This window comes from Pelophylax lessonae, assembly GCF_965119305.1.
Source record: "Pelophylax lessonae genome assembly, chromosome: 6".
NCBI lineage: Eukaryota > Metazoa > Chordata > Amphibia > Anura > Ranidae > Pelophylax > Pelophylax lessonae.
In genome coordinates, this window is record NC_138773.1 from 214,050,469 (window position 1) to 214,078,215 (window position 27,747).

The following is a 27,747-nucleotide window of genomic DNA, read 5'->3' on the forward strand; positions in this document are numbered from 1 at the left end:
AGACGAGACGCGAACAGGTCCACATCTGGAAGACACCACTTCGCGCACATCTGGAAGACATCCGGGTGAAGGGACCATTCCCCCTGGTCCAGGGTCTGGCGACTCGGATAGTCCGCCTGCCAGTTCTCCACCCCCGGAATGTGTACAGCCGTCATCGCCGGGACGTGCGTCTCGGCCCGTGACAGAATGCTGTTTACTTCCCGAGCAGCACGGGCACTCCTGGTGCCCCCTTGATGGTTGATGTAGGCCACTGCTGTGGCATTGTCCATCTGAACCCGAACCGGACGGCCCTGAAGCCGTTCCGACCAATGCAGAAGGCAAAGTTTTATCGCTCGCAATTCCAGAATGTTGATCGGAAGGGAGGACTCCTCCTCCGACCAAGTTCCCTGGGCGGACAGAACGCCCAGAACACCACCCCAGCCCGACAGGCTGGCATCCGTGGTGATTACCGTCCACGACAAGGGACGAAAGGACTTGCCCCCCGACACCGCCGGGGACTGTAGCCACCACAAAAGACCCCTTCGGGTGTGGCGGCTCATTGAAAGCTGCCGATCCAGAGATTGTGGACGCCCGTCCCACTTGGCCAAGATCTCCGCTTGAAGACCCCGCGTGTGAAACTGGGCGAAGGGAATCGCCTCGAAAGCCGAGACCATTAGGCCCAGACATCTCATACATGTCCGGAGGGACGAGCACTGAGTGTCCCTGAGGGACCTGACCTCGTCCTGAAGTGTCCGGAGCTTGTCTTCCGGCAGGAAGACCTTCGCTTAAGCAGAGTCCAGGATCATCCCCAGGTAGGGAAGACGAACCGACGGACACAACTTTGATTTTGGAAAATTTATCGTCCAACCAAACTCCTGCAGAGTCTGCAACGTGTTGGACAGGTCGTTCACCAGGCCTTGACCGGTCGCAGACCGAAGCAAGATATCGTCCAGATATCCCAAGACCGAGACGCCCTGGGCTCTCAATAAAGCCAGGACCAGCGCAAGCACCTCGGTGAAAACCCGCGGAGCCGAAGCGAGACCGAAGGGTAACGCCACTAATTGGTAATGATCCTCCGCAATGGCGAATCGAAGGTACCTCTGGTGACCCTCGAAAATGGGGATGTGAAGGTACGCATCCTTCAGATCGATGGAGGCCATGAATTCCCCCGGAACCAGGGCAGCCACCACTGAGCGCAGGGATTCCATGCGGAACTTGCGAACCCGCACAAAGCGGTTCAGAGCTTTCAAGTCCAGAATCGGACGCACCTTGCCCTCCTTTCTGGGCACAGTGAACAGATTGGAGTAGAACCCCCGAAATCTGTCCCGATGAGGCACCGGAACCACCACTCCCTGGGCCCACAGATCCCGCACCGCCAGGTGCAGATCCTGCAAACGCTCCGGAGACAGCTGAAGATTTGAGGGAAAAAATCTGCTCGCCGGCCGAGAGAGAAACTCGATCTTGTATCCAGATCGAACAATTTCCTGAACCCACCTGTCCCGAACGCGGGCCAGCCAGGGTTGAAGAAAACCGAGCAAACGTCCCCCCACCCCAGAACCGGGTGAGGGCGCCCCTTCAGGCCGAATTGGTATGGGCAGCGGGCCCGGACTTCTGCTTACCTGCCCACGGCTTCTTCTGAGAGCATTGACCCTTGAAGGGCTTGCCCTTGTATTGTGACCGAAAAGCACCTAAGGACCCTTGAGAGGGCCTGAACGAGGTATTCTTCTTACCGCGAACAAACTTATTCTTGTGAGTTTGGGGTAAGAGAGAGTGCTCTTACCCCCGGAAATTCCCTTTATCAGAGTATCCAAAGACTCGCCAAAAAGGCGAGATCCCGCGTAGGGTAAATTAGCTAAAGTCTTGCGAGAAGATTGGTCAACCGACCAACATTTCAGCCATATCAGGCGACGGTTCAACACCGCGACACTGGAGAGGCGTGCAGCCAAAGGGACTAAATCCAAGTCCGCATCGCACAAATACATGACACCCTGATGAACTTGATCCACCATAGCCAACGTTGTCGGCGGAGCAGAGTCAGCCACCAGGGTGCGCCTGAGCACCTGCGTCCAATCCGCAATAGCTTGGGCTGCCATAATGGAAGCAAAAATAGGCTTCAGCATAGAACCAGCAACCGTATAAGAATGACGGGTCAGAGACTCCAATCTCCTGTCCGTAGGGTCCCGGCACACTGGGGTATCCTCAGCAGGAATCGCAGTGGATTTATTCAAAACTGCCACCGCGTGATCCACCTGAGGCGGCACACACCAACGCTCATCAGTGGTGGGTGTAAATGGATAACGCAGCTTGAACTTACTTGGCACAGTAAAAGGCTTTAAATTGCGCCATTGCTCATCAACAGCGCGCTGAAATTCCACAGGGCAGGGAAAAGCCTGCGCTGCTTTGCGTTTCCTTTGCGTCCCATAAGAGGACATCAAAGCAGGAGGACACGGTTCATCTTGCAGATGCAGTGTTTCCTTGATAGAAGTAATCAACTCATCCATGAATGCAAGCTCTTCAGGCGAGCCAGGGGGAGAATTATCAACCCCTTCTACCTCAGCCTCCCCCTCAGACCCCATAAGGTCCAGAGATGAACGAGACCCTGAGAAGGGCACTCCAGCCATAGCAGCCCCATCGCCCTCTGAATCAGAGGAAATGGATAACCTGGGCCGTTTTGCGGATCGATCAGCCATCAGCATCTGCACCTGAGAAGCCAAGTTCGCCACCACAGCAGCCAGATCAGCCCCCTCGGGGGATGCAGCAGCCCCTTGCAATCCTGAGAATCCATGCCCCAGTAACAACTGAAATAAAGTACTGCCCCTTTAAGACCGCGGCGGGCGCAGCCCACCGCACACTACTGTATGCACCGACCCCCGCAGGGATAAGGAGCACTGAGCAAGGAAATACAGGATAAGGAAGGTAAAAACCTGGAGAGACCACACAGGCTGCTGCCACCGATCGCTGTTCCAGAGCAAAAGGAAGTGATGCAATGACTGACCACCCTATATAGCCTATGAAGGCTTCACAAACATGGCCGCTCGGCTGAGGGAATCAAGGCAACAAGAAAATGGCGCCGACACGTGCTCGCAGGAGCGATCGCCGCCAAAACACCGCGCTGTAACACACAGGGCCGTTCAGCACAGTTTGCCAAGAAAAAATGGTGGGCCGCATCAGCGGTCGCCGCATAGCATGTCTGATCCCAGTCTGCCCCATACATCTCACACAGCAGAGCGGGAGAGCCCCCCCCCCGCAGCCAACAGAAAGGCAGCTATTCCACACAGGAATCTGACAGGGAGCTCAGCACTTAAACATGCAGGGTCACACAGTCACAGACTGACACCCAAACAGACAGGTCCCCACATAGAGATTTACTTACCAGTCCGGATGGCGTGGGGAGCCTTCTCTAGCGACCAAACCGCTGTACTGAGGACAGGGAGTGTCGCAGCCAGGACGCAGTGGACTGCGGTGCGAAACCGCAAATGGCGTCCGGTGAGATAGCCACCTCACAGGCAGCATCCCTGCAGTGAACAGGGATGGGTCGTTCAATATGCCAGGAAAACCTGAGCTGAACGCTCGATGGCAGGCTGGGGAAACCCCTGGCTCTCAGCCCTGGGATCCAGGGTGGCCAGACCGAGACCCAGCTCCGCACGATCATCTTCATCCGAAGAAAACTAAACTAATGCTGAGAAAAAAAACAGCCAAGTAAAAGAAAGAGAAAAAATACTTGAAATAAAATCAAAAAGAGAATAGAAGGCTGAGACTGAAAGCCCCAGCAACAGTAACAGCCAGCCACTCCTAAGCTAGGCAATTGAAAACTGAGTTGAGAATGCTGGAAGCAGGGAGGTATTGACTGAGGGGACCACCCCCTAGGGGTGTGATATGCTAAAAGCTTTGATATTAACAAATCTTGTTGCCTAGCTACTCCTGCGGAGGAAAGGTCAATTACCCCAATAGTGAAGATTGTGAAGTGGCGGCGACTGTCGGAGGACGTAAGAGAAATTTTATTTTAATAGCGTCATGCTTTTGTATCACCTGTCGTGATGGGGTTAAAAACAAAACAAAAAAAAAAAAAACACAACGCCAGGGGTTAATTTATACTGTAAAAAACATTGAAAAGTGAAATGCCTTATATTACCTCAAGTCAGTCAGCCTCCAGCTTCTCTGGGTTCAGATGCTGATCTTCCCTGCACAGAAATCCTAAAGTGATTGGATACATGGGATTTTTTTTTTTTTTTTAAACATGTTATATTTACCTGCTCTGTGCAATGGTTTTGCATAGAGCAGCCCAGGATCCTCTTTTGGGGTCCCCTGTCGATGCTTCTGGCTCCTCCTGCCTTTAGAGTGATCCCATAGCAAGCCACATAGTATAGAGAGCCCCTACAGCAAGGAAGGAAAAAAAAAAAAAAAAAAACTTCTGCCTTTAGAATCACTCCCTTATCCTTCCCATGACTACATGTCCCATGAGGCATGGCTCCTCACACATTCACAAGTTCAGGTACTGACATGGACGGTGTACTGAGCTGTATGTCTGCTGCACAGTTTCCCAATAGGTCAACAAAAACGCATTCTGTATTCAGGCCAACTAAAAAAACGATGAAAATAGTTGACAACTATTTTTTTTTATCACCAATGGTTATTAGTTCCAGCCCTAAAAAGGCTTTTTTTATTTTGATCATGTGAACAGCAGCACAGGACCAGAAGCTTTTCCTGCTTAGGTTTCCCTGCAGACAGGCTGGGAAATAGCTGGAAAATTTGTGACAGCTGTATATGGACAAGTAAAAAAAAAAAAAAAAAAAAAAAAAAAGGTAACTAGGTGGGTTTTTTTTTTGCTTATGTTCATATAATTGCTACCTAGGTTATGTAAACCTGCAGCACTGTGCTGTTAGCCACTTTTATTCTGTAGGTATGCGTTTTTCCCTATACTAGGCTCCGCGTAACCAGTCTCCTTTTGCAAGTTCGTTGTGCCAATGACAGCATGGCTTTGTGTACTACCTTTTCCCTTTTTATGCCTTCAACAAACCAGCCTTTTTTTGGACTTTGAATTCCAGCATCAAGTTTCCACCACTACAATACATATCGCTTAGAGTATATTAAAACTTGAAGCAGAGGCGTAACTAGAACCTTCAGGGCCCCGGTGCAAGAAACCATGAAGGGCCCCCCCGGACCCCTGGCCGGGGCCCTTCCCTTCAAGCCCGGGGCTCTTCCCACTGATCCTGGGGTCCTTTACTCCACTTGCGGAGTCCTTTATTGCGGTCCCACAGCGGGACCCTTTCACAAGTTCTGCAGTGGGCCCCCTTCCTATCATCTTGGGGCCTCCCCACGGTGGTGGAATGCCAGGGCCCGGTTGCAAGTGTGACCTTTCCGATCCTAGAAGTTCACCCACTGATGTCAGTAGTTTCTATTTTTTGGTATTTTAATTGTATTATTTTTTATCATTTTATTTAATTTTTTTTACAATGTCACTGACTATGACTCTGTCCATTTAGAGAAGCAAGGAGCTGGTAAATTACATATTTACCGACCCCTTCCTGGTTCTCTATTGTGACACATCCCCTGCAGCAGCCGGCAGAAGAGGGGAAGGATCACAGTGGGGGGGGGGACCAGGGGAGCACACAGGGGCCCAGAGACAGCAGAACACAAGTGAACTGTATAGGAGGAGTGGTGGGAGCAGCATACAGAGGAACCAATCTCCTCCATTTTCCTCCTGCAGCTACAGGAGGAAAAAGGAGGACAGTGATTTCTCTACATGCTGCCCCTGCCGCCCCTCCTATCCAATGCTGGGCCCCCTGGAGCATTGGGCCCGGTTGCAATCGCAACCCCTGCAACCCCTGTAGTTACGCCCCTGACTTGAAGCCACCATAGCTGTACTTAGACCAGAATTACAATCTACATCTTTAATTACACAGAATGCAGCAGAAAGGCTGCTCCCCCCCAATGCTTAAACCAAGTCATATGGGAGCACATGACATTAGCCAAAGGGCTCAATAACTTTTCTAAGAAAGAATTTATTCATTTTGTGCAACCTGAGGCTACAAAAACCAGATCCTAACTAAAATGGAATAATTAAAAATTGTTAACATCCAAAGCAAAAAACAAAACTAGTCTAAGGAAACGAGCACGAAACGCCAGTTATGAAAATTTAAAGCTAAACACCAGGCAAACTGATAAATAAAAATGTACTATTTAATATTTAAACGTACCAAAGATCAGCATTGCCATTCTGTTACCCAACAGCACAGCTAGGTCAGTGATCTTGCTTTTCTAGACCAGCCTTTTTCAACCAGGGTGTCGTGGCACTCTGGGGTGCCTTCTGGGTTCCTCGGCAATTTGGCTAAAAATTTCCCCAAATTGCACGAAGATTGTTAACAAGCCAGCAGGAGGATCAAGTCGGCCTATTTTTGTAACCATGGCACAGGTTTTTATTGTGCAGTAATAGAACTTGGGCATTATGTGGCCCAGCTTCTGGCTTCTCAACAACCGATGACAGGTTGGTAAGGAGGACATTGGGCATCCTTGTTTGCCGATGCATTATGTAAAACTAGAGGTTTCGTTTTTACACTGTATAATGGTGTTCCTTGAGATTGGTAAGGGTGCGTTGACTGAAAAAGTTTGAGAAACACTGTTCTAGACTAGACTATAGTTCAAGTAAACATAAATTAGGCCTCATGCACTAAATACAGGTGCATAGAGGCACTCAATTAGAAGTCTCCCATTTGCAGCAGGAGGCAGCCAATCATCCGCTTTTAAGAAAATTAGGGACAGGGATTGAGACTGGACCATTTATGCTGGTCAGTATAAAAACCCCACCCACAGTTTTAGGGTTGATTAGGGGCTTATAATGATAACTAAAAATGTGGTATTACAATATGGAATCTTTGCACTTTTAGTCCTTTTGCTGTCACAACCATAACCCCCCATTTGCAACAATAAATTGGCTTTTTCGGCCTGAAAACCCATTTACAGCCCCCACAATATTGTGTATTTTAGAAAAGGCCCTGTAGAATACAGTAGATACAAAGTGTGTCAAGCCTTAAAACCACACATACCCATGAAAAATTTTTTTTTTTTTTTTTTTTACAAAAAATCCTTGTCATCACAACGGGGCTCATTTTTTGTTGCAAATGTTACTACCACTTTGTCACGATTAGGACTCGTTAAAATGAGCACTGCATCTTTCCCTTTACTAAGGCTCAGTTCACACTGCCACGACTTATGATCCAACTAGAGACCAAGTCGCAAGACGTGAAATACCATTTTAGTCAATGAGAGCAGTAATTAGCACTACAGAAGTCTCACTGACTTTTTTTTTTTTTTTTTTTTTTATTTTTTAAAAAGAGTCCTGTACAAATTCAAGGTGACTTCTATCCAACTTGTGCCCCTAGACTTTAAAGTTGCCTCCAAGTCAGATCCTCATCTTAATGGATGTGAATTGGAGCAGACATTACAGGAAGATTGCGCGGTAGTGTGGAACAAGCCTAAAGCAACTGTTAAGTGTACTTTCCCCTCTTGCTGCTGCGGTATTAAGAGGTTCCTAAAACTTCTGGGGTCTAATGAAAATCTACCAGGAGTCATCAAACTAGGAGGATCCTAAGCCAGCCTTTCATCCAGGGAATCAAGCCTGCCTTTTAGTTACACAAAGCCACAGGTTTTTATTATGCACCATTATGGCTTTCTAGACACTGGCATCTTAACAATGACATCAGTTAAAGGAGGATGTCTGTTGCCTCCACAGCATCCTTGTTTGACCCTCCTGTGTGCCTCTCCCTCAGCACTGTGGTGACATTAGCCGACTGATGGAGAGAAATTTAGGGAGAAGAGAAACATTGGCATACTAGTCAATACAAGTGTGCAAAAGTGTATTAGCTTTGGAAGAATAAATCACCTCCAACATTAAGTGTTCTACATGTGGATGTTGCTGCATTATGTAAAGCTATTGGAATGTTTTTTTTTACATTTCAGAAAGGGGTGCCTCTGGAGTGTCCATCATTTTATGGAAAAAAAAGGTTGAGAAACACTGGCCTAAACAAATAACAGAATGAAAATCAGAAAGGGATTAACATACAAATTCTCTTCATTCTATTCTAAAAAAACATTTAATCATGGTCTTTACTTTGCGCTTAAGGGTGCCCCTCTTTCCCCATTTCAGAAACTTGGGAGGTATGCATGGATCCAAGTACAACATTTTACGGACCCCACAATTCTGCCCTGGGCATTTTTCATACAAATTTACGTAGAAAATAGCTTACATGAAGCAAAAACAGCACTCCCAGAAGCCTGGGGCCAAGAGATTCTGCCCTTAGCCCAGGTTTTCAGGGTTCCCAATATAAGCAGAGACCAAGTTCCCTGTCCTGAACATTAGAAAATGTACAGCATCTTGTTCTACCAACTCCTGCCCCACAATGAATGCAATTTTCAGACATACCAAAAAAAAAACACCAATATTTTAACCAAGTACTCTTCCTGCTATGTACTAACTGACATGACACATTGGAGTTATAGGAAATATTCAAGCCATGGAAAAAAAAAAATAAATAAATAAATAAAAATATAAAATAATAAAATGGTTTTAACCTACAAAATGGAAACATGCACACAAAGCAACTGAAAAATATTTACTCACCCCAGCATATTCCCCAGCGGGCAGCACTCAGTTTACAGAGCGATGAGGGAGGCAGGATGTTTCTTACAGGATAATCTAGGCATTTGCTGTTTGTGTTACACCACAGACACTGAAAGGGAGGAAAAAAAAAAAAGTTATTCAAATAAATTAGCGCCTACGAAAACCAGTGGCATGAACGATATTTCATTTCAAGGAGCAAGAGTGATCAACACCTCGAAACTTGTTTTAGTCACAAACAGCCTTCAGACTCGCAATCAATTTTTAAGTGCTCAGGTCACAAGTGACTACAGCTAGCCATGAATTTCAGCCTGTTCATGATAAACCGGATGAAACCCAAGCGGTGGCTGGCCCTGTCCACACCCTCCCGGCATTCTTCAATCTAAAAATCTAAGAATTAGGAAGAAAAAATAAAAAAATTGCAGATTCTGGCTTTCCAACAATCGCTGGTAGGGGACCTTCGTTCATGTAAACTCTTCAGCACAGATGGAGGAATAAACACTCCATTCACTGGACAGTGACCAGCTTAAAGCTGAATTCCAGGTATGGATTATATTGAAAAGACAAGAACTCACTGCTCAAGGTGGTGCGATTGCCTGATGACTCACACCGGTGCATGCCCCGGCTCGCCTCCGTGAAAACTTGATAAAGGAAAAGGAATTGGCAGCACTCCAGGTTGAGTCAAAATCCAGATTTATTGACTGGACATCCAAATGTGACAATCGTGACAAGGTAGACGGGTTTCACACACTGACTGTGTGCTTAATCATTACGATCATTACAAATGATTAAGCACACAGTCAGTGTGTGAAACGCGTCTACCTTGTCACGGTTGTCACATTTGGATGTCCAGTCAATAAATCTGGATTTGGACTCAACCTGGAGTGCTGCCAATTCCTTTGCCTTTATTATGGATATTATTGCATAGTTACATTGCTCCAGCTTGGGGGCTGTCCCTGCTGAATACTAAACAGAGAGGGTCCCTTTGTTCAGCATGGGCATCATTCACAGCATACCTTGCATTTTCCTCATTGAAAAGAAGTGTTTCCGATTGGAGAAGGTGGAGAGGTGAGATGCGGACTTCAAAATCTCCACCCAGTCCAATCAAAGAATGCCTTGCATTTGAGGAAAAATACAAGGTGTTCTTTGATTAGCACCCATGCTGGCACAGGATCCAAGAGATGATTGAGCAAGGATCACTGTAGTAGCGCCAGCACGAACGATTAAACACTCACTTTTGTCTAGAGTACCAGAAAAAAAAAATGCTTCATCTCTTGCTTCCCCGGTAACCAAATATCCAGGTCTAACTCTGGTTTGTGGCCACTCCTTCAGTAGCCTCATGTACAAGGCAGAGCTATTTGCCCTGCATTGTACTTGTTGATGACTGTGGCTGCAACCACCGCTGCAGCTGAATATACCTATGACTTTCAGAAACAATGGTCATGTGCTCTGATTAACAAAATCCATACAAGACCCTGTTTTTTCCAGACCGGTGGTTTAAATCTTTAACAGCTCATGTATGAGCTTTTGGCATATTTCAAGGGTAGCAAATATTTGCTAAACACATCAGTATGAAAGATAGAAATAGGTTTTCAAAATGCTATCAACCTAGTCTAAGTGGCTTGTGCAAAGGAACACATTCTGCCCAATTTTACAGAAAGCAGTTTAAAAAGCAAATCCATTTTTGTAATACATTTACATCTACATGAATCCAAAATTTCTCTTCCATGTTAAAAATGAGCAAGCTACACTAGATTGACGAAAACATTGAACACTGGCATACTTTTACATACTTTCTAAAAAAAGTCTGTACATAAAGTCTGTACATAATCTAAACCGATCCTTCCACGCATGCTCTTCCATCTGGTTTAATATACAGTTCTAAAACAGACTCCGACATTAATGAACGAATATCCGTAACCACTGTCGCATGGTTCATGACTACAAAGAAATATCCATACAGTCAAAAAAAAAAAAAAAAAAAACTGGCGTGTCATTTTACAAAATCCTGAAGAATGGGAATTTTGACTTACAAGAAAATCAATCAATTTCTATGAATTTCTCCGATGTTCATTGACAGACAGCTCCTGATCTTCTAGACCACTGGGTTATACTGCCCCCCCTACAGGACTAACACACTAGGCAGAAAAAGAACTTGGACTATGCCTATGGGCAGTCCCAGAAGGTATACTCCCCCCCCTCCCCTATTGGTACGCCGTTTTGTTGGAGGCAGGGTCAGAAGTAATTCAACTCCAAAGCCAAGCTGTCAAGGCAGTGACTGTAAAGCAAGATGCAAGATCGTCCCTTGGGACAGCAGATTATCCCTGAGAGGTAGTCTCTACGGGGCACCGGCTACCAGCCGCAACAGGTCACCATACCAAGACTGGCGAGGATAATCCAGAGCCACTAGAATGACAAGAATTCTTACTGCCTCGATCCTGCGCAAGAACCTCGAGAGGGAAGGCGTAAAATCAGACACTGGCACCAGGGGGCCACCAGCACGTCTGGTTCCTGCTAGCGGATCCCATGACAGTGCCACAAACCTTTACACCTTCCTGTTATGCCAAGACGCCAACAGATCCACCTCAGAAGTGCCCCACCGGAAACACAGCTGATGAAAACCCTTTGGTTAAGGGACCACTCTCCTTGGTCCAACACCTACCGACTGAGATAATCCACCTGCCAACTTTCCACCCCTGGAATGTGTATGGCGGAGAAGGCCAGGACAAACGTTTCACCCATCGAAGAATGCCGGCTACCTCCAGAGCTGCCAATGCACTTCTTGTTCTACCCTGGTGATCGAAATAACACATGGCCATGGCAGTTTCCGATTGGATTTGCACTGGACACCCCTGAAGGAGATTTGCCCAGTGATTCAGGCACAGCCTGATGCTCGGAGTTCCAGTGTCCAAAGTCCCTGAGGAGTTCGGACCCAGGACACCTCCCCACCTGGACAGCCTGGCATCCGTAGTAACCACGGTCTAATACAGGGGGAGAAAAGATTTGCTCTGGTAAAGAGCTGGAGAGCAAAGCCACCAGATCAGAGACCCTTTTGTTTTTCAGCTCAGCTGGATTTTATTGTCCAGAGACTTCCAACACTTACCATTTGGCCAAGATCTCTCATTGCAGGGACCTCATATGGAACTGTACAAACGGGACTGCCTCGAAGGTAGAAACTATTCGGCACAGCAACCTCATGCAAGTCTGGAGGGATGACCACCTGTGGAACGGCAAGAGATGAATCACAGCATGCAATTTCAGTAGTTTGTCCAGAGGAAGAAACTCTGGCTAGTGCCAAATCCAGAGTCAGACCCAGATAGTCCAGTTTTGTGGAAGGAACCAGAGCAGACTTCTGATAATTCAGAAGCCAGTAGATCTCTCTCAGGGCCCGTATAATGATCTCCACATTGTCCATAGAGCAGTAGGAGACTCTGCTCGCAAGAGAAGGTCGTCCAGGTAGCCCAGCACTGGGATCCCTCACTGACGCAACACCAGCACCTTTGCGAAGACCCGAGGAGCAGAGGCGAGATCAAAGGGCAACGCCACAAACTGATAATGCTCCTCTCCTACGGCAAAAGCAGAGGAAGTGTTTGAGACTGACATATTGGAATGTCTAAAGTAGGCGTCCTTGATGTCGATCGAGGCAAGGAAATCCCTAATGCAGGGATGCCACCACCATGCGAATAGACTCCATTCTGAACTTTGGTACCTGCAAACATGTTTTGAATAAAACCCCTGAAAACATTCCAAAATTGGAACCATAACAATCACCCCTTGAAGTAACAGGTCTTGCACCGCCCCAATCGGTCTGCGGACAGACGCACATTAGAAGGAAGAAGAGGTTAAGAACAAAACTCGATCTTATAGCTGGACTATCACTTTGTAAACCCCCTCGTCTTGCACCAAGGAGTTCCACAGGCCCAGAAAGCAGTAAAGATGCCCCCCCCCATGCACGGGTGAGGGTGCACCTTCATGCAGAAGGAGCCTTGTCTGCAGGTCTGAAGAAACCTGCTTTGTACTTACTAGACCAAGGTTGCGTGGATCTCCTGAAGAGGCCTTGAAAGACTGAACCCTTGCCAGCCAACCCTGAGGGCCAAAAAAAAAAAAAAAAAAAAAAAAAAAAAAAAAAAAACTTCCTGTGAGCCGAGGACAGGCCACGTCAGGACAAGGTTCCTTACCCTTTACTAGCCTGCAAAAAAAAAAAAAAAAAAAAAAGTGTTCTTCCCCCCCTTGTGAGACTTTCAGGGTAGCTCCAAACAGGGGGCCTCCTTGAAAAAGGAAGACCGGTAAAGGTTTTTTTTTTCTTTTTTTAAGAGGTCTGGTCCGCAGACCAACATTTGAGCCACAAAACACACCCAAGGACCACTGCCAAAACAGACCGTTTAGAAATCAGGGGAGCCACATCCAAAGAGGCTTCACAAAAACTAAAGCCCCTGGACTATCTGGTCCACCAGCTCACCGTCCAGGTGATGGTGTAAAAGCTTAGCCACCTCGGTCAGTTTGTGACACCATGGCAATGGTGAAGACTGCTCTGAGTGCGGAACCAGCCACAGTGAACATGAACATACTGCAGCCAACAGCATCCGCCTGTCAGCTGGATACCTCAAAGCTAGAGATTCTTCTACCTGAATCATGTTTCATTATTCAACCGGTGGAACAGTCCACTTCTGAAGGAGGGTCTCTTCCAAGGCACAAAGACACTTCGGGGAGCGGGAAGTATACCTCCTGGAACTACCCATAGGCCAATAAGTTATTTTTCTGCCTAGTGTAAGGGCAATATAACCCAATGGTCAAGAACATACAATATACGCCAGCGTATAAGGCACTGGGCGTGCAAAACGACACCCTAATTTTCCAGTTAAAAATTAGGTTTAGGACTACTTTACATAGTTTGCTTGGACCAAACTGGCCCAAAAACGAATGTCCCTAATCTGTCAGCCAGCTGGATATGCAGTAATACTGTTTGTACTGTAGTTTCGGCTACATCCAGTATACTGCACTAGGGCAATCACAGCGAGGGATATATATACTATATTAAATGGTTAAAAATACAAAGCCTGCTCGGATTGGCAGAGTCAGAGAGGCGTGCTGATGTTACAACCTCTGACTCAGCCAATCCGAGCTGTCTTTGTATTCAATAATAAAATACATCACTCTACGTGATTGGCTCTGCGCGGTATACTACATGAAGCTAGGGTACATACAGTATTACTCAGGGTTCATACACATTTTCACCAATAAAATTCCATGACTTTTCCATGACTTCACGTAAATATTCATGACATAAGGTTTCATGAAATGTCTACGTATACATGTTAAATAAGAAGAAAATCCATGTCACACCCAGCATATTTGTACTAAAATAAATGACAATCTTTGTAGTGTACAGTACCTCTGCAGTTAGGGTTTCGTTTCTGGATACAGCGTGACTCAAAATGGTCCCTTGTTTTACAGTGGATGAGATGGAAGCACCGCTGCCGCAGCTGGGAGCCGGTGTCACTTCAGGCGCATGGGTGAAAAAGCCAGCAATCGGATTGGAAGCTGTCAAGCACACAGCTGCAGACTGGTGCTTTGCACCTTTAGCGTGGCTAGACAGCGCTGCCTCTCCCATGTTCGAAATGTCAAACGTTTTACGACACACACTGTACATTTAGCGGACATGATACAGGAGGTGGTCAGAGGCTGCGGACATGATACAGGAGGTGTTCAGAGGCTGCGGACATGATACAGGAGGTGTTCAGAGGCTGCGGACATGATACAGGAGGTGGTCAGAGGCTGCGGACATGATACAGGAGGTGGTCAGAGGCTGCGGACATGATACAGGAGGTGGTCAGAGGCTGCGGACACGATACAGGAGGTGGTCAGAGGCTGCAGGCATGATACAAGAGAAGGTCAGAGACTGCAGACATGATAGAAGATAGAAGAGCACAGGGGAAGCAGAAAGCACTGGAGGAGGGGGGGGGGACTGGAGAGAATTAAGGGGGGGGGGTTTGGAAAGCATTGCAGGGGGGTTGGAAGGCGCGGGGGGAGCATGGAAAACCAGGGGGATGGAGAGCACAGGGGGGGGACTGGAGAGCACTGTCTGGGGGGAACTGGAAATCACTGAGGGCAGTGGGGAGGGCCGGCCGCGGTTTGCCTGGAGACACTGTGACTGGCTAGCAGCAGCAGCAGCAGTAACAGCCGGGAGATTATCAACCAATGAGGCAGCGGAAGCGTCACTGGAGGACGGGCCGGCCGCATGAACGTGATGACGCGGGGGTGCGGAAACCGAAACGGTTACCGCCCCCTTCCGTGTCATCATCAAGTTCATGCGGCAGGCCCGTCCTCCAGTGATGCTTCCGCTGCCTCATAGCTGCCTGATTGGGTCATCTCTTCGGCTGCTGCTGGCCAATGACAGCACGAACATACCGCGGACCCGGAAGGACGCTAATACAGCAAAATGTAAATACAGTATGTGGCAATATAATTATCATAAAATAATTAAGCATCCGCTCCCCGCTCCTCCACAGTAATTTAATTCCATGACTTTTCCAAAACCTAGTGTGTTTCCTAATTTTCCATGACCTTTCCAGGCCTGGAAAGTGTCATCTAAAAATTCCAAAACTTTTCCAGGATTTTCAGGACCGTATGAACCCTGATTACTGCATATCCAGCGGGCGGACAGATTAGTGGGTGTAAAAACTGAGGTTTTTGAAATGGTGTTGCCTCGGAAGGGGGGTGGGGGGGTAGTCTAGTACAGCGAGTATAGACCAAAACCTATGTTTTTAACTGGAAAAATTAGGGGGGGGGGGGGGGTCATCTCACACACACAAATCTTCACTAATGCAGATAACCAGCCAACATTTCTCCAGGTTTCATTATCACACAATCCCAGCATGACCTAGCTACATCATGGAAAGAACTACTCATATGGGGGAATTTGATTTACACATTACAACACAGGGTGGGGTTGAACAGAACATCCAGGAAGATTACTCACTACAGGATTTGTGATACTGGAATACCAAATAAAATTGCCCAATACTAGCTGGTCTAAAAGCAATTGTAAATAAGTATTGATCTGCACATCGAACAAAAAGTAGGTAAAGCTGTGTATTCAAGGGCCAAATGTTGGGAGACATGGGGGGAGGAGAGGGAAAAAAAAAAAAAAAAAAAAAACCGCGAAGTGTACCAGGCTTTAGCTAGGATGGATCCAGCTTCTGAGGACATGGGAGAAAGTAAACAGTTGTGCTTCAGGGGAGATGGAGCTTAACGTGTTAAACCCAGGACCCTGTATTCAGTGCATCTGGTCTCCCACAGTGCACAACATGGAAATGCAATTATTTTAAACTGCTGATTACCTTTTTTATCAGCAGTATATAGAAGTATTGTGTTGTCTATCAGTGTCTGGCAGAGAACTGGTTAAAGCTTGCAGGAGATTTTATTCTCCCGACGGCATGACCCCTAACCCTCAGTCTGGACAGTGCTACCTGGTCCTGTGCTTATCACATGCACCAACCCAAAAAACAAAAAAAAAAAAAAAGGTTTGGATCCATACATACTGCGGCAGGGCGTCCCGGCTGCGAAAAATCACATACATATACGTAATTTTGTGCAGGAAATGTCGGGGGTGCACGTTCTCCCGGGCACGGCTTTTGCTGTGATTGGTCACAGCGGGAGCCAATCCAGCGGCTCTGATCCACCAATCATTCGGCAGAATGACAGAGCGGAGATCTGCCTATGTAAACAAGGCAGACCGCTGTTCTCCCGAAGCCAAGCTGAAACACAGATCTCTTTTCCTCTAGTACATACATTCCCCCTACAGTTAGAGAGCACTCCTTAGGAGCACACTTAACCCTCTTGATCACCCCTAGTGTTAACCCCTTCCCTGCCAGTTTTCATACAGTAACCGTTCCTTTTCTAGCACTTATCACGGTATTGGTCTCCAAAAGGTGTCACTTCGTGTCAGATTTGTCTGCCTCCATCCCACAAACAAAAAAAAAAAAAGAGAAGATCTGAGATCAGATGCCAAACCATCTACACACCCTTAGGATTCATCTCAAAACACAACGGAATCAGGACACAATCGCACAGACTGAAAAACAGAAGAACTGGTTACGCAAAGTGAGTTCTAAACAAATGCAAACAACCTACAGCATTACGTTAAATAACAATTTCCATGTTACTGTAAAAAGGAGTAAAGCTGGCCATACAGGTTCTCCCCCGCCACCCCCCCCCCCCCAGCGAGAACAAATAAATGCCTCCATTCACACAAGCAAGGTAGACTGAGAAATCCCAGCACCCCCACAGACCTATTCTGAAAGTACCCACCACTGTCAGAATACACCGATCAGTAGCTGCTGATCGATGGAAAAACTCAACACGCCAAAGTTCTGTTGCGCTAGGAGCGCACACACATCAGTGTAATGGCCAGCTTAAAAACTACTTCTGCCTCTCCTTCCCCCTCCTGCCTTTTCGCCTTCCCCTTCTTCCCTTGCCCCCCTTTCTTTCTCCAAATCAGATATGCCCACCCTCTTTCCCCCCTTCTTGTCCGCTCCAACTATACACTCGGTACTATACGCAAGTCGGATTCGCCTCACTTTGTCATCCTTTTTGGTGCGAAAAGATTTTGCTTTTCTCTTTCTTTCTCGGTTTACCTTTTGGACAACGATGAATGCTGCTCTTTGCTCTCAACACGTTGTGATATTGTTGATGTCTGAGTGTTTTTAATGGTTGATGTGCATTATGTTCTGCCTCATCCTAGGCCTTATGTAGACCACTTCTACGTGGCTATTTCTTCACCATGACCGTACGCACCATTTACTCTGAATTGCTTTTCTTACATGCCTGTTGCGAACTATGTTCCTGTTGTGTGCTGTTCTTGATTTACTGAGTGTGAACCTTGTTTGACTTATATTGTTTTTGTCTCAATAAAGAATTTGAAAAAAATAAAAACTACTTCTGCACTGTTAAAGTTCGCCAAAACATTTTGCACGTTGGACCGAGTAGGGAGGGGTTAGAACCCTCGTCAAGTTTTCATTGCTGCCTGTGTTCCCCTTCAGAAAGATTTACCCTCACTCCATTAGGTACAGTTGAATGTTGTCAGCAGAACAGGAACAGAGGGGAAAATCTTCAAATGGGGTACTTATCCTGAGGTCAACTCTTCAGAGAGGACTTCACTCACATGGAAATACTATAAAAGAACACTGGCCGAAATAGGAAACCTGATCGGAGTTTAAAACTCCTTCCCTACCCAAAAATGGATAGAATAAAAAAAAAATATATAAAAAATAAAATAAGGCTTTGCAGAATCTTCCCTCTGTAACCAAGCTCCCGATAACAAGCGTAGTAAACAATTTGAAAGAGGGAGTTACATTTCTCGAATGAGCAAAAATTGCAACAATGTAATTTCCCATGTCTCCTTTAACATGGCAATTTTGATCACGTCTGCCTGTCTGATTTAGGCTGACAGACCCGACTGAAGGGTCCATGAAGCCCTATGGGTCACCAGTCTACCCTTTTCCCATGAGCCCTCAGAGCTCACTGGGGTCTGCCCATGCCCGCTCTCCAAAAACTGAATAGGCATAGATGTGTGAAATCAGTCCCGCTGACCTCTGATCAGAAGGGTATCTGTTAGCGACTCCTCTGCTGGTTGGAGCAGAGTGTGCCCTGTGTGGAAGGTGCCTAAAGGGCTTTAAAAAAAAAAAAAAAAAAAAGTTGACTCAAGCACAATAAAGGGGTGATGGAAATTGTAGGTTTTTACAAAATTCTACAAAAAAAAAAAAAAAAAGTAACTGAATTATGCTGTGGGCGACACAGGGGTTGCTTTACTGAAACTGGAGTGTGCAAAATCTGGTGCAGCTCTGCATAGAAACCAATCAGTTTCCAGGATTTTTTTTTTTGTAAAAGCATAATTGAACAAGCTGAAGTTAGAAGCCCACTAACTACTGTGCAGAGCTGCACCAGATTTTGCAATAGTAAATCAACCCCACACTGTCCACCCTGGTTTAGTGCTTACCATGTCAGCAAGGGCTAAAAAAGGAAAAGGCCTCACTTGCTGCTATTCGTTAAGCCTCATACACAGCAAGAACGTGACAAAATAGCTTGTATTTAAACTCCACCTCTGCGTGCCTTGGTTTTAGGGAAAACAGACATATTACAGAACAAAAAATCTAAGGCTGCATTCACATGTCAGCGTATGATCGCGGGCAGAACCGCCGCGGTTCCGCCCGCAATTCGGAGATTTATTGCAAATCGCGGGACGCCTAGCATTGCCCGTTGATTTGCAATAGCCCCCCAAACGCCGAGCGATGTTGCCGCGATTTACGCCCGCCGAATCGCGGCAACATCGCGCAAACAAAATCGCGGGACGCAATACGCTCCAAAAAAGTACAAGAGCTTCTTTGGAGCGTATTGCGTCCCGCGATTTTGTTTGCGCGATGTTGCCGCGATTCGGCGGGCGTAAATCGCGGCAACATCGATCGGGGGGCTATTGCAAATCAACGGGCAACGCTAGGCGTCCCGCGATTTGCAATAAATCTCCGAATCGCGGGCGGAACCGCGGCGGTTCTGCCCGCGATCATACGCTGACATGTGAATGCAGCCTTAGTGTTCTGTATGATCAAGAAAAAAAAAAAAAGGAAACAATGCTGCTCAGTAACATATACATGTTTATGTATGTGTACACACACACACTTTACCTATAAAAGGAAATGCTTCCCAATTGTTGCATTGCATACATAGATCTATGCATGCAGGTTTTAACATATACACACACACACACACACCTACCTAGATCTAAATATATTATACACAATGAACATTTAAAAACCTGTATGAAGCCCTAGTAAAAATTGTACTCTAAATGTAGCAACCACTTGCTTACTGGACACTTTTACCCCCTTCCTGACCAGGCCAAATTTTCAGCACTCACACCTTGAATGACAATTGCAAAGGCATGCAACACTATAATCCACAAAAAAAAAAAAAAAAAAAAAAAAGTTTTTTTTTTTTTTTTTGCTAAAACAAACAGACTAAAAAAAAGGTTGAAAACTATAGACTTTTTTCATAGTTTATAAAATTTTGCAAACCAGTTATTTTTCTCCTTCACTGATGGCCACTGATAGGAGGCACTGATTGACAGCACTGTGGAGACCGATGTCCTCGTAACAGAAGCGGTTTCTCCCCCCCCCCCCAATGCTGTCACAATAACCGGCTTGTTTACTCCTGTGATCAGCTGTTGACCTGGTAAAAGGGCTCCTTTGCCCCGATTCTTGATGGGCCACAGGGGGCGCGAGAACGGGACAACGTCCATGGCATTTTAAGCCCACGCTGTAGCCATCTTTCAGCAATAGCATGCGTTATTTCTAAAACAAAAATTGTCGTGCATCAATGCAAGTCAATCATTAGCGGCACACTGATCTATGCCATAGATCTGGGGGGGGGGGGGGGGTCTTAAAAGCTGCTACTGTTGTCTGTGCCCCCACTGACAAGCCATGTCATGGCGAGGAAGCAATCCTCTACTCTATAGAGTGCGGAAGAGTTAAACTGCATTTTTGTTACTTCCTGCTATGGCATCAGGAAATTCGCCCTCAGCGAAGCCTTACACAAAAGTAAACTCCCAGATGGAAAAAATAAACCACCACACACGTTTGGAACATGTTAAGTTTCACCCATATTAAAGGGTCAATGCCTTACAGGAATAGTAAATTCATAAAATAGTAAATTCATAAAATAAAAACACACACTTACCTGCAAATAAATCTTTAATATATCATTTTGGTGTTGGAGGCCAAATAATTTAGTTTTAATCTCATCTGACACACACACACACACACACACACACACCTTGAAGATTCTAAGGCCACATGCAAAAAAGGGATTCTGGTCAGAGGAGACTAAAATTGAATTATTTGGCCGTTACACCAAATGTTTGGCAGAAATCAAATACAGCCCACGATCAAAAAAAAAAAAAAAAAAAAAAAAAAAAAACACCATTCCTGCAGTAAAGCATGGAGGTGGTAATATTCCGTTATGGGGGTGTTTCTCTACAGCAGCAACTGGAGCACTTGTCATGATAGAAAAAAAAAAAGGAAAAAAAAAAAAAAAAAGAAGGATGTGGCAAAATCCCATTACATTTTTGAGGAAAATCTGCTGCCCTCTGCCAGAAAGTTGTCAATGGGAAGGTTTACCTTCCAACATGACAATTACCCACATCACACAGCAGAAGACTACAGTGGTTGGTTGGAGAAAAGAGAATGTTAGAGAAAAGGGTTAATGTCCTTGCATGGCCCAGTCAGAGCCCAGACTTAATCCCCATTGAATATCTGTTGAAGAGTGGGCAAATATTGCAGTCTACATGTGAAAATTAGTAGAGCCATATCCCAACAGACTGAAGGCTGTAGTTAACCACTTAAGGACCGGGCCAATTTCTGACGCTTGTTGTTTACCAGTTAAAATGAGTTTTTGCTAGAAAAGGACTTTCTAAACCACAATTTTTTTTGTTATCAGAGACCCTAAAGCATAAAAACGGAGATCGTTGCAATACTTTTATCACACCGTATTTGTGCAGAGGTCTTCCAAACAATTTCTTTAGGATAAAAATTTAATTTTGGATTAAAAAAAAATAAGAACACAGTAAAAAAAAAGTTAGCCCAATTTTTTTTTTTTGAATGTGAAAGATACATGTTTTACTCAGTAAATAGATACCCAACATGTCATGCTTCAAAATTGCACACGCTCGTGGAATAGCAACAAACATTGGTACTTAAAAAACCCCATAGGCGATACTTTAAATTTCTACAGGTTACCAGCTTAGAGTTCTAGAGGAGGTCCAGGGCTGAAGTTATTGCTCTCGCTCCAACGATACCTCACGTGTGGTTTGAACACCGTTTACATATGTGGGCGGGACTTACATATGCGTTAATTTTTGATCATTTTTATTCCTATTACAAGGAATATAAACATCCCTTGTAATATAAATACAAGTAATATCCCTTGTTATTTAAATAAGCATGGGAGGGCCTCTTTATTATGAGATCTGGGGTCAAAAAGAGTGAGCGAGTGTGTGTGTGTGTGTGTGTGTGTGTGTGTGTGTGTGTGTGTGTGTGTAACAACCACGCCTATGGGGGCTGTCCCTGCAGGCATAACCCCTCAGACTCTGCTATCAAACAGTTTAGTTGCAAGCAGTGTTTAGAAGACCAAAAACCCCATACCTCAGAAGTAGAGGGGCAGGTGCCGAGTCTGTCAACATACTTCTGAGAAAAGGATTTTATGGTAAGTTCTTACAAAAATCCAGTTGTCTATCGTTTGACAGACGCAGCTCCTTATTTTCAGGACTCGTAGGGATGTCCCAAAGCAGTACAATCATGAGGGGTGGGAAACAACGCAGAAACAAAATTTAAGTCCCCAATGGCTAAACCTAGCCAACCAGGTAACATGAAGCTCAACCAGGAACAACTATCGCTCACCCGGAAAAAATGTAACCCTCAAAGAGAATCTAAACCGTTCTCTTTTAAACTGCAGCCTGCAAAACCTTGCAGCCAAAAGAAGCATCCGTGGCCAACACATCTACCTTGAAGAATTTTGTGAACGTATGCAGACGACCAATTTGCCGCCTTGCAAACTAGTAGCACCGACGCCGGATGGCAAAAAGCCCAGTAGGCACTCAGTTCTCCCCTAGAATGAGCCTTCACTGGGAAAGGAGGAACCTAACCCCTCAGTGAATAAGCCTGTACCACCATCTGCCTAATCCATCTGGAAATGGTCGCAGCCAATCCCTTACGAGGTCCATCAGTAAGGACAAAAAGAGCATCTGTTTTTCTAAAGGACTCTGTCTCTTAATAAACCATGATTGCACAAACCACATCCAAAGAACGCAAATATACTCCTTAGGATGCTGAGGTATAGGTCAAAGTTAAGGCAACACAATGTCTTCATTCAGATTAAAATCAGAAACCACCTTCGGAAAGAACTACTGATTAGGTCGAAGTACCACCTTATCCCCTGTACCACCAGATAAGGTGAACGGCAAGACAACGCCGCCAATGCAGATACCCTGCAGGCACAAGTGATCGCCACCAAGAAGGCAACCTTCTGAGACAAAGAAGCAGTGAAATCTCCCAAAATTTTTCAAAAAGAGGCTTTTGAAGGACAGACACCAGATTTAGATCCCACGGATGTAACGGGGATCACCTCTGAGGAGCCATACGGCGCACTCCCTGGATAAAAGTTTAGATTAGTACATGCGTGGCTAACTGGCATTAAAAATATATAGCCAGAGCCAAAACTTGGCCTTTGATAGTACCCAAAGCCAACCGCCATTGACCGCTTTCTGCAAAAAGGCCAAAACCCTAGCGAACGAAAACAAGCGAGGGTGTACCTTCAGCAATTCACACCATGAAATGCACGATTTCCACGACGACGGTAGATGTTCCTGGAAGTTGACTTCCTAGCCTTCAAGAGTAACAACAAAGTCAGAAAGACCCCCATCTCTCAACACCTGACTTTCAACAGCCATGCCGTTCAAGCCAGCGACTAAAGCAGGCTGGAAGATCGGACCTTGAGACATCGGATCTTCCCTGAGATGAAGTCTCCAAGGGGAATCGGCGACCAGCCTTACCAGGTCTGTGTACCAAGACCGGCAAGGCCATTCTGGAGCCACCAGAACAACCGGAATGTTTTCGGCCTCTATCCTGTGCAGAAGCCTCGGCAGGAGTTTCAATGGGGGAAATGCATAAATCAGCCGCTACCGATCCCAAGGAGCCACCAGTGCGTCTGTGGCGTTGGCCAGAGAATCTTGAGACCTGGCTATGAATCTCTGCACCTTCTTGAGGCGAGAGGCAAACCGATCGTCCTTGGGGGATTCCCCCAACGAACACAGGAGGCGGAACACTTCCGGGTGTAGGGACCACTCCCCTTGATACAACACCTGATGACTCAAGTAATCCGCCTGCCATGTGTACAGCAGAGAGCTGGAACAAAGCTTTCCACCCAGGCCAGAATCTCAGCCACCTCCTTGGCTGCCAAGAAACTTTTGCTGCCCCCTGGTAATTGATGTATACCACAGTCATGGCGTTGTCGGATTGAACCCAAACCAGACAACCTTGCAGACGAGTCGTCCAATGACGACAAAGCTTAATCGCTCTGAGCTCCAAAACATTTCATCTGAAGTTGTGACTCTTCCCATCGTCCAGGTACCCTGGGCACAGAGCTTCCCCAGCACCCCGCCCCAGCCCGACAGGCTAGCGTCCGTGGTTACCACCGTCGAAAACAAAAACGGAAGGAAGGACTTGCCCTGGCACAGTTCTGGAGACTGAATCCACTACAGCAGATTTTGTGTTGTGGTTCACTTGAATCACAGAATCCAAGGACTTTGGATCCTTGTTCATTTTACAAGAATCTCCCTTTGCAAAGGCCTTGCATTGAACTGCCTCGAAGGTCGATACCATCAGACCCAAGGCTCCCATGCAAACTCAGAGGACAGATTGTTGTCCAACAACTGAATTGCCCCCCTGCAAGTTTTGCAGCTTGTCCAGGGGAAAAAAAACCCTTGCTAAGGCTGAATCCAGAGTCAAGCCCAGATAATCCAGTCTCAGAACCGGAGTCGCACGGATTTCCTGAAATTGATGTTCCAACCAAATTCCTGCAGAGTTCTGACCGTGATCGTCAGATCCCCCAACATGGCTGAATGGGAGTCCGCTCTCAACAGGAGATGGTCCAGGTACCCCAATCCCCCGCCAGCGCAGCAGTGCCAAAACTGGTGCTAGTACCTTGGTGAACACTCTGGGAGCGGAGGCGAGACCAAAAGGCAACGCCATAAATCTATAATGCTCCTCTGCTACTGCAAAGCAAAGAAGCCGCTGGTGTCCAGCGTAGATAGGGATGTGTAGACAAGTGTCCTTGAGATCTAGGGAGCTTGAGATCTAGGGAGGCTAATTAATCTCCCTGATGCAGAGACACTACTACTGTGCGGCTGGACTCCATCTGAAACCTCTGTACCCGCATGAAGTAGCGGTTCAGGGCCTTGAGATCCAGAATGGGGCACACTTTGCGTTTTCTGGGCACAGTCAATAGGTTTGAATAAAACCTCTTAAAACGTTCCTGAGCGGGAACTGGCACAATCACTCCTTGCAACAGCAAGTCATGCACCGCCCCTCGCAAGTCCCTTAACCGGACTGTGGATAATTGAAGATTGGACAGGAAGAACCTGTCCAAACGGACGAGACCGGAATTCGATCTTGTATCCTGATCGGATCAGTTTGTGAACCCATTTGTATTGAATCGAGGAGGTTCAGGGTTTCTGAAAGAATCAAAGACGTCCCCCCACCCCAGACTTGGGTGAGGGCACCCCTTTATGCAGTCGAGGACTTGTCTGCAGGTCCAGATTGGCCAGACTTAGATTTTCCAGACCATGGCTTCTTGGAACCCCGAGAAGACCTAAACCGTTTACCTTTTTATTGGGACCCAGAGGCACAAAAAAAAGATGTTTGGGAGCAGTAAAGGAAGGTCCCCGCCTAGTATGCCTTGCCCTTAGAGGATTGGGGCAGATTAGTGCCCTTAGCCCCCCCCCCCCCCCGATACCTTTGATCAACTCGTCCAGGGAGGATCCAAACAGCCTCTCCTCTGTAAAAGGAAGATCAGTCACAGCCTTCTTAGAAGCCTGGTAAGCTAACCAGCATTTTAGCCATACCATGCGCCTAATAGCAATACCCACTTCCGACAACCTGGCCACTAACAAAGCTGAGTCCAGGGACCTATCACACATGAACACCAGGGCTTTGGTCAACTGGACTATTAGTTCCAGTACGGCAGGGGGAAGCCAAGCCAATTCCAAGTTACTTTTCTGTAACTCTCCCCATTCAGTAGCAGTCTGTGCTACTAAAACATTCACAAAAAGTTAACGTTTACCATGTGACCTGCTACCACATGTAAATGGCGGGACAAGGATTCCACCCGTCTATCCACAGGATCCGGAAAGGTTGGAGACTTTCACCAGTACCAGAGTCTCTTTATTCAACCTGGCCACCAGAGAATCCACTGTCAGTGGTAAAGTCCACCTACTGGACACAGTTTCCACAAAAGGATAATGGCGTGCAAAATGCTTAGGCACCACCAACATGTGCTTAATGCGTCGCCATTGTTCATCCACAATAGTATGAAACCATTCTGGACAAGGGAATACCTTGCCCGATTTACGGGAATTGCGGGAGCCAAAAGACACCTGCATATCAGACGCTGTAGGTTCAGCCAATTTTAGGGTTTCCCCACACAAAATATCAGAGCTTCCACCAATGCACATTCCCGCGCAGCGGCCGATGACAGGTCCTCTTCACAGTGAGAATGTGAAGCTATCGACACCTCAAGGTGGTCTGCGTCCGCAGCGACCATATCCATCTCAGAATGCAAAGACCCTGCCAATGGAGGTGAGGGTAGAGGGAGTTTATGTCTGGCAGCACCAGAAATAATAAAATCCAGACATCAGGCTTTGCAAAAAAAAACCTCAAATTTCTGGCTGCGACTGAACCGAAGGGTGCCGCAGTCGCTTCCAGGGGGGTCTACAGGTGAATTTTTATCCTTTGCTCAAAAAAAAAAAAAAAAAAAAATTGTGTAATGTCCCTTTAAGACCGCAAAATCGCTATTACTGCGGATTCACAATCCAATTATTATGCAATAAGAGCAGAAGAGGAAGAACCCACAGAGAAACCCAGGAACATTACCAGACCACAAAGAAGCATCCAACCCGATCAGTGTAAAAACGAAACTAACATTGTCAGCACAGAAGAGGAAGAAACTGCTTCTCATTACGAGCCATGCCACATGCATGTCGATCCCATGGACTTTACATTCTCAATGGGGGGGGGGGGGTGTTTTTGGCAATTTTTACACACCATAACACAGTACCAGGTGGGTACCACTCCGAAACAGATCACCTCCCACCCGGGATGGGGGTGCTGTCAGCCATGGGGAAGTTGCGACTTCCAGGTCGCTACGTCCCAGCGAGACTGTCCACTAACAGGCTCGTCCACCATCCTGGCCAGGCTGGGAGACCTTAAGGACCTAGATCATCCAGTGTGAAACCACAGCCGGCTGTTGCTTGTAGTTCCTCTGGATCTTGGTCCTCAGGAACTATAAAAAAAAAAAAAAAAAAAAAAAAAAAAAAAACTTTCCCTGTTACAGCTAGCACTGAAGTCCCAGCAGGGAGCAAGGTGCTATTCCAGAACAAACTGTTTGATGATAGAGTGTGAGGGGTTATGCCTGCAGGGACAGCACCCACAGGCGTGGTTACGTTTTATCCTGCCTAGTGCCTATTCCTGGAAGGAGGAGCATAACCCTATGAATCATGAAGATAAGGAGCTGCGTCTGTCAATGAATGATAGAGAAAAGTGGGTCAACAAAATACTGACATAAGGGGGGTAATCCTTTTTCCAACTCATTGATGCGGTTTTTGAATTTTTTTTAGTTGGCGTAATAACTTGCACTTGAAGGTTTTAAGTTGCACTAGTAAATACAGCTGGATAAAAAACAGAAATGGTCTCTTCATTTCAGGCTGCAAAGCAACAAAATGGGATTTAAAAAAAAAAAAAAAAGGGGGGGGTGATTCTTTTCTCCACCCCCTGACCCTTTCTGAAGTTGATCGACTGACTACCCAGCACTTGCCCCTTCCACCCTTGCTCCCTTTTCTTTGATCCTTCATTATTTTTTTGCCGTATTTGTTTGCAATGTAATTTATCCTTTTCCATATATTATAATACCTGGATGACCCTGCCTGTTCCTGTGAACCCGCCAGTAAACTGACTTTCCGTCATCCTGCTCTCTGCAGCATCTGAATCCTCCTTTCTCCCTCTCCCTTTGTAATTTCCATGGTCTGTGTGAAGCCCCTCCTCTACCAAAACTAACAGCAGAGAAAATGTGAGCCCCTCCACTTTGAGGAAAGACCTGAGAAAACCACGTGACTCTACAGAAGCACTGCTGGGAAAAGTTTGGAGACTATTGCTGGAGAGAAAAAAAAAAAAAAAAAAAAAAAAAAAAAAAAAAACACACTACGATTACCCCAAAAGCGAACATATCATGGGAGTTTATTGTGGAGACTTTACAACCAGTTACATTTTTAAACTTTGTCTGAAATGCTACTACCATTTTTGAATAATGCCGTATTTCAGTGCCGGTTCACACTT

General features: G+C 46.2%; 1 protein-coding gene across 1 annotated transcript in view; it reads right to left on the minus strand.

Annotated features, from left to right (window-relative positions):
- Nucleotides 1-27,747, minus strand: part of PTTG1IP (PTTG1 interacting protein) — a 71,348-nt gene that overhangs the window by 25,920 nt on the left and 17,681 nt on the right. The window contains exon 3 of the mRNA XM_082262390.1: nucleotides 8,597-8,705. Within this exon, the coding sequence (XP_082118516.1) occupies nucleotides 8,597-8,705 (109 nt within the window). The remainder of the gene's footprint in view (nucleotides 1-8,596; nucleotides 8,706-27,747) is intronic.